Source organism: Dreissena polymorpha, chromosome 7 (genome assembly GCF_020536995.1).
Source record: "Dreissena polymorpha isolate Duluth1 chromosome 7, UMN_Dpol_1.0, whole genome shotgun sequence".
In the NCBI taxonomy this organism is placed as follows: domain Eukaryota; kingdom Metazoa; phylum Mollusca; class Bivalvia; order Myida; family Dreissenidae; genus Dreissena; species Dreissena polymorpha.
The window spans coordinates 5,659,640-5,666,769 of record NC_068361.1 but is presented as its reverse complement, the minus strand read 5'-3'; the positions used below and the strand labels follow the sequence as shown (position 1 = coordinate 5,666,769).

Here is a 7,130-nt window from a genome sequence, read left to right as displayed (position 1 = left end):
TTTCACCGGGGGTGGCCTTTAAATTGATTTCTTTACATTTCCCCACATATGTTATGTGGGAGGCCTATGGATGTGTACATCTGCGCTCTAACAACTGAGCTAGCATAGTATTACATGTTAATGGCATTTACCCATGCCCTTCAATAACATGGGATGAGAAGCGGGGCCTAGTGAGACGCACAGACATATTGCAACAACAACAACAACGGTACACGAACAACAAAAAGTGTTCATCAAAGACCTTTATTTTACATATAAGAACGGCTACTTTCCTCCAGCAACGCTTGCCTGGCACTTGCTTAAGTCGGTAACGATGGTCAGAGCGTTGTCATGACACTTGGCTTTTGAGAGTTCGCACCTGACGAAAGTGATTAGAATTAGAAACTACAACAAGAAATCCTCAGTCATATTTTGCAAAGTTATTACAATTGCATCGATGGTTGTTAACTGACATTAACCAACGAACAATATATTTTATTGTATGTCTGGTCTCAAAATGGGATATTTCATTGCGTGTATAGGTACATCATCGGCACCACAATATCTTATCAATATTTGTCATAATTATGTTCTAACAACTGACAAACGAATGGTCGACTTAAATTATTTAATCGCAAAAGTTTATTGATTTCAACTGGTTCGAGTCGACTGCACAAAGCTCCCAGTATACTGGCGTATAATAATATAGGATTGATGAGGGGAGTAAGACAGATCATGATAAACTAGATTTTTAAAATTTATTTCTTGCACGTTGATTTAAAATTATTGTTAAAAGAGTTACTCTTTTTTTTGCAATTTAGGCAAACGGTTTTTATGGTTGGCATTAGTTGAACAATTAGTTACTTACTGGTTTGGATAGTAATTTCCATCTGACCCACATATGACGTCAAAACCACCCGTGCATGATATGGAACCGAGATTGTTGCAGAAGACATTTTGCACAATGGAAGCGACTGGGTCCGGTGTTGTGTTCGTTGGGGCGGAAGTGGTCGTCGATGGAGCGGAAGTGGTTGTCGCGTCAGTTGTGTGACCGGAACCTGTTCCATGTGTCACTGTAGAAGCAGCTGAAGCAGCGACGGTCACGGTAGTGACGTTGATTGGAGGGGCCGTGGTGTTTGGACATGCGCCGTGGCTTTTGAGGGTTATTTCATGCCCGACAAAATACAGAGTCTCACACAACGCGTGGATAAAATGGCAGCTGTGAATAATATCACGTAAGTTGCAATGAGTTCCAAGAAAGACGTAGGGTATATTTCTTTGATGTAGAAGAATTGTTCTTAAATCAGCATTATGTATTGTTCTATGCTATGTAAGAACATGAACGAAGCTATAATGATGTTTAGCTGCATCAGATAGCTGTTACAGTAATTATTTAATAGCATTTAAAAACACTAAAAATATGAGGTGGATATTGTTGAATTGAGACAGGTCAAGGTTGTCACATGAACTTTCAATCGCGTTTTTATCGATAATTAATAAGATCATCTTACTGGTTGTCATAGGTTACCCCATTGGAGCCACACACTTGCTCATCGCCCTTAGTCACGTGGGTAGCGCAGTCGACCAATAGAAGCTCGAGACACAAGGCGTCGGTGTAGAGGGTGTTGATATTCACAATGGCTGCGTCTACTTCTCCACCGCTAGGAATCGCTGGGGTGGGGTGTCCATGATTGGGATGTTGGTTGCCCCTAACACCGACTGAAATGATATGGAATGCGTCGCTCAATTTTAATTCCATATTCCGCTGTGTTTAAGCTCTAGCGTTTATAAAACTCTCCAAACAACCACCCTGTAATTACACCAACTCACCAACTCGCTACGATGACGACCACCATTTTTCAGTCCCGATTTTTTCTTTGCGTATTTGAATGGTCGTTACATTCACTGATTAGACAAAACCCGTCAACGGCCACTTCGACCATATAAATCAGTCAATTTTGTCAAAAAGGAATAACGAGGTTTCACTGTACCTGTAACACGAATAATGCGATAATTTGTCACCGCATATTTATATCAGTGAAAATAAACAAACATTCAACGACAATGTGTGTGTAAATAATCGATGCATGAACTGTGGGATAAGTCTAACGATTATGTTTTCATTTATGAACATTTTTGCTATTGCATTGGCAGCCAAGTCCATCTACCCGCTGCATATAATTATCAATTAATGCTAATTGGCAAATCGTTGTCATGTTTTCACAGTTTAACTCAATGTCTCAATGGACTTTATATTAAAAAGCATTGATTTATAACGGATTCGATTTTAGTTCTTTGACTGATAAGCACATTTTGAGCCAAATTATTTCGATTAAAAGTAAAATGACAAATGAAGGTCTCCTTTGCGTAATGCATATGGTGTCCGCCAAGCGACCGGTAGGCCACGGGTTCGATCCCCACTCAGGTAGTGTTCTTTAGATGTCCCACAAGGACACAAAGTAGTGGTTCTATTCTCCGGAAACGGACTCAAGGGCGTTTCAATAAGCCTTCGGCTTACGATAGAGCTTAAATAAATAGTTTTAAACTAAAATGACAAAATATATTGCATTATGGTGAGAACAATGTCCTACAATTATTTCTTAAGAATTTAAAAAACTAGTTAGGCTAAAATGTTACCATTTGTTAATAGACATTTTGGCAAAAATCAGCGATTTAAATAACGAAATAACAATATATAATAGAACAATGTCGCATTTAATACGTTATTTTCGATATATGTTGAATACAGTATGATTATGCTGTAATCTACATTGAAGATAATGGTGAAACTAATCGGAAAAAACTAACGTACCTGAAATCTGCAAGATAACGAAAAGTCCGAGTAAAATCATTTTGTATTGCCGACTTCAAGTCTTGTGAAACTTGCACTGAAAGTCCTGTGAAATAAGAACATATTTATACCGTCATTTATTCCTTATCTTAAATCAAGTCTGGTTGTACGGTGTTGTCAAAGGGCATCGTTGATTTATTCACGACCTCTTAATCACGATTTTAAATCACGGACAGAATTTAAAAGCTACGCAAAACGCTTGTATTTGATATCTAAATAAATGCAATAGCTTCCGACTAGTCTATGATTGTTTTGTTTTATGTGATTCCAATGAAAATATAGCGTTTCCCGTTATAGGGAGCAATTTAACAATCGCTCTCACTGGACCATGAAGGCTTTCACGTATTCAGTGTGCTTTAAACGCTGCTTGGTTATACAAGTATAATCAGTGCGACACGTTGATGCGAAACGGTTTGTTAATGAAATCTCATTAATTGAAATGGGCGAAATACATTTGCAAGACTTTTCATCGATAATTTGAAAATACTTGTATAACCAAACAGCTTTTAAAGTTTGAAAAATAATAAATTACTTACTAACTAGGCTATAGATTTAATGACAGTTTTGCACACTTTCAAATTGCATCTATATGTATTGATTTACATGTATTTCATTTCAATGTCAGATGCTTTAATATTGACTAAATATCTCTAAAAATGCAATATCAATGAATTAGATTATGTTGTTTTGTTTATGTTTTATTGTGTTGTATGTCAATATTATTTACCGTTAGAAAACTTAAATAAAGCCGTGTATGATCAGAAAATTCGGTCCAATCAAAGTATTTCAAAATCATGAATGACAATACCATGGTAAGTGTCGTGGTGTACAAGTAAATAATCGGTTACGCTAAGACCACGGGGTGAGATGAGTGATAATTACCTGCTTTATCTCCAGGTACGGCCGTTAGCTATGATATGGTTGGTTGATTCGCACAGGGAGATTAATGCTCGGCCTTGCCAGCCAATTCTTTGATCATTTGTTCGCTCTGGAATGTGTCCAAAATTTAGTTAATTTGAATTCGTATTTATGTTGTTATAATCAACTTAAAAAATGTTTATTGTTTTGTAATATATCGGATTATAAGCCAGTTCCTAAATTTAAATCTCCTACAATAAACGTGTATCCTAAGGTGCAATATTGTTCTATGTTATTCTCAATGTCTTCGAAAAAATCAGAATCTGCAGCTCTCAAGACTTTTGAATTAGATGGTGGAATGTTATTGTAACAAATGTACACATCTTTATCAAAATTTTAAAATGTTCTATCTAGTTTTAACCATTTGATGCCAAAATCATTTACTTTTACAATTGATTTTATATATTTTAAATAGGTTTTATACACAAAAAAAACAGAAATACCTCCGGCTTGTCGGCCTTTTTTAACTCCGTAAGATTTATGTCCATAAACATGTGTACTTTCAAAGTTTTGGATGTTTAAATTGTGCACTCTTTTTTGTTGGTCCATGTTTCACTTAATAAAATAATATAGTATTGATAAATATATTCCAGAAAGTCAAAATCATTTAGTTTTCGCACAAGTCCATTGACATTCCAACAAATTATTTGTAATTTCCCATTGTTCTTATTTGTTATTTCTCGATAGGTGCCGCCCTGTCCTCTGACCAGAAGCCTGGATCCGGCCCATTTGGTTGGTCTGCCTGCTGTTCGTTCCCGGTCAGCTATGAGAAGAGACCCCGAACTGGTTGTTAAAAAGCGGTGTTCCTGCATTAAAGTTCATGTTCCAAATAGCCTGCTGTGAACACGTGTTGTTAGAGTTTAAAGCTGTCGGTGTATAAATTTACTCGTTTCGCTGCATTACTTACATCGTTCGTATCGCATGTACTGAAGACTGAGCATAACGGACACAAACGTTTGCAATAGCATTTTTTACATTGTTAGCCCGACTTATCGACAAAAGATGTACTTTATTCAACTCGTTCTAACAATCCTTATTACATATACAAATTGAATATATATATATGCCGATCTTGATTACGTAAGTTTTAATTAAAACGTTTATATATGTAAGGTTGTTTACGGATCAAGATTCAGATTGGTTTGATACAATTTTTCTTGTGTATTTCACTATAAAGATTGATAATGCATTTATAAAAATCATATATTAATAAACAATTTACCACAAAATTACTTTTATCCAAATAGTTTCAGTTCAAACACTGCTAAATGAAATGTTATAGTCTAATGAAATTCAATAAATGAATTGAACAGTATTAATACGATAAGCGATAAATTGAATGATAGTCTAATGAAGGGGCCGGGTAAACATTCTGGTATTTGGTAGGAAAAACAACTACCCTCAGTGATCATGACAAAAATAATTCCAATCTAGTACCAAGCTCGTTGAACTTCACCGGGTCAAACTTTACACTAAACTAATGTGTTGGAGAAATTTATTTTTGTTGAGTGGCCACTTCATTTAGATATTTAATCTGTTATCACACAATCAAACTCTATTTTAATAATTATCTTCTATCAACAGACCCTCAATCTTATTTTGTGCAGTATTCAATTATCTTTTGGCATAATTCTGTTTAAATTTGAATCCGCGTCCATTCAACTGTTTGTGAATGTTAACTGATATTGTTTTATTGACAATCTTGTCCCAATATACATATTCTATTACTGGATAATTGCACAGAGTTGTTCATGCGGTAACAAACTTCCTTATTTCCATACAATTTACGTGGTAGACAATTGATATTGGAATTTCAATATTGAGAAAATGTTGACTCTCCCAAGAAACAGCCAGTTGAAATTGTCGCCATCCCATTACCTCTTATTTAAGGCAAGTAACTATATACGTTACTGAAAATACTGTTACGTAATGTATTGTACAAATGGTGGTCAATTTAAACTTGATCTGCAAACAAAACTAACTGCTGAAGTAATGAACGTGTTTAAATGTTATGTATTCAATTTTTGTCAAAAACAAACTGGAGATCGTCCAAAGTCGCACGCCTGAGATTTTTGTCTGTCACGGTTGTCACTACAAATACTATAAATAATCAAAATGCCTTCATGACTTTATTGGTAACGAACGTCTCAATTCTTTGAAAAAAAGTCGCTTTTTGTCTTAAACAATCAGCATATCAAACGCACTCTTTTCAACTACTTGTAACTGTAAATTACCTTTTAATATTATGAAGTGAGTGACCGGAAAAGCTTTCTGGGGAAAAAAATGAATACGTTGTTCTGACGCCCATGCGATGGCCGTGAGCTTTACACCTGCTGAAAACATAGTATTGTGAATTTGTATTTCCCATACAAGTCTCATGTTGACAATCATTTAATTTGCATGAGTTACATTGCGTTGTATAACAAGTACGAAATTTATGATAAGCATCAAACGGTTGCAATTTAACGTTGAATTTGAAACACATTCTTTAAGCTGAAAAAGAAAACACCACATGCATAATAATTACGCAAATGTTTATATGACATATTTCAACGTCCTGACAGATACTACCTAACTCTTGAATAAGGCTCTAGTCGACAATATCAAGCTCATTGTTATATAATTATAATATTGTCTCACGAAAATTTAAAAGGTTCTTCCGAAAATCGGTTCTGCAAACGAAATCAATAGAAAAAAGCACACATATTAATGACATAAAGCCAACAATAAATATTGAATGTTATTTCGATAAAAATAGATGGAACAAACACATAAATACATTGGGTAAAATAACCGCTTATACAACTTCAACGAAATGCATAACAAACACGTTTTCTCGTATTTGTTGCGGGACCAATATTGTGCTGTGTGAACGAATCTGTGCATAACAATTTTGATTTCCTGACATTGTACATGTCTTGTGTATATAAAGAGTTTTCAAATATACATCAGACTATTATTTTCAAATGAATAGAACTCTACTCCATCGTTTATATTCTCGCACAACTTCTTACATTCAATTACAGTGTTGTATAACGTTTCATTTGGTTTGAAAAAAAATATGTTGGTCGTAGAAACTCACGTTCATATGGGACAAATATTACGTTTCGATTCATACCGCGGATGAAATGCGATTTTCGACAACCGCAACAGTTGCTGTCGCCTTTTTAATCGTAATTTCTGCAATCGCTTTAAGTGTTTTCATAATGGTTTAACTGGGTTAAGTATGTATCATTTGGTTTATTTCTGTGTGTTTGTTCCCTATGTGTTACTTTGTAAGGCATTAATATTCTGTTCTTTTTTATTGAGAGTACATGTATGATGATTCATAAACAAATTTTGTTATGTATATCCATGTTTCCTTAAAATTGTTTACTGGTTA

At 34.9% G+C, this 7,130-nt stretch overlaps 2 protein-coding genes across 3 annotated transcripts in view; both read right to left on the bottom strand.

The window, feature by feature from the left end:
- Positions 1-229: 229 nt before the first annotated feature.
- LOC127836842 (tomoregulin-2-like) lies at positions 230-2,927 on the bottom strand. Its single transcript, XM_052363463.1, has 4 exons — positions 2,792-2,927; positions 1,491-1,698; positions 848-1,198; positions 230-358 (listed from the first exon to the last, which is right to left on the bottom strand). The coding sequence occupies exons 1-4, from the start codon at positions 2,829-2,831 to the stop codon at positions 265-267; spliced, it is 693 nt and encodes a 230-aa protein (XP_052219423.1). The 5' UTR covers positions 2,832-2,927; the 3' UTR covers positions 230-264.
- A 3,286-nt stretch (positions 2,928-6,213) lies between these two features.
- The window catches only part of LOC127840095 (uncharacterized), a 12,064-nt gene continuing 11,147 nt past the window's right edge, over positions 6,214-7,130 (bottom strand). For both annotated transcript variants that reach the window (XR_008030394.1, XM_052368491.1), the window contains one exon: positions 6,214-7,130. This exon is cut by the window's right edge and continues 1,067 nt beyond it. The gene's annotated coding sequence lies outside the window, so the exon portion shown is untranslated.

Coding starts and splice junctions, on each gene's coding strand:
- LOC127836842 (XM_052363463.1), bottom strand. CDS start 2,831: ATGATTTTACTCGGACTTTTCGTTATCTTGCAGATTTCAG. Junction 1,199..1,490: donor GGGGTAACCTATGACAACCA/GTAAGATGATCT, acceptor TATTATTCACAG/CTGCCATTTTATCCACGCGT. Junction 359..847: donor GGAAATTACTATCCAAACCA/GTAAGTAACTAA, acceptor CACTTTCGTCAG/GTGCGAACTCTCAAAAGCCA.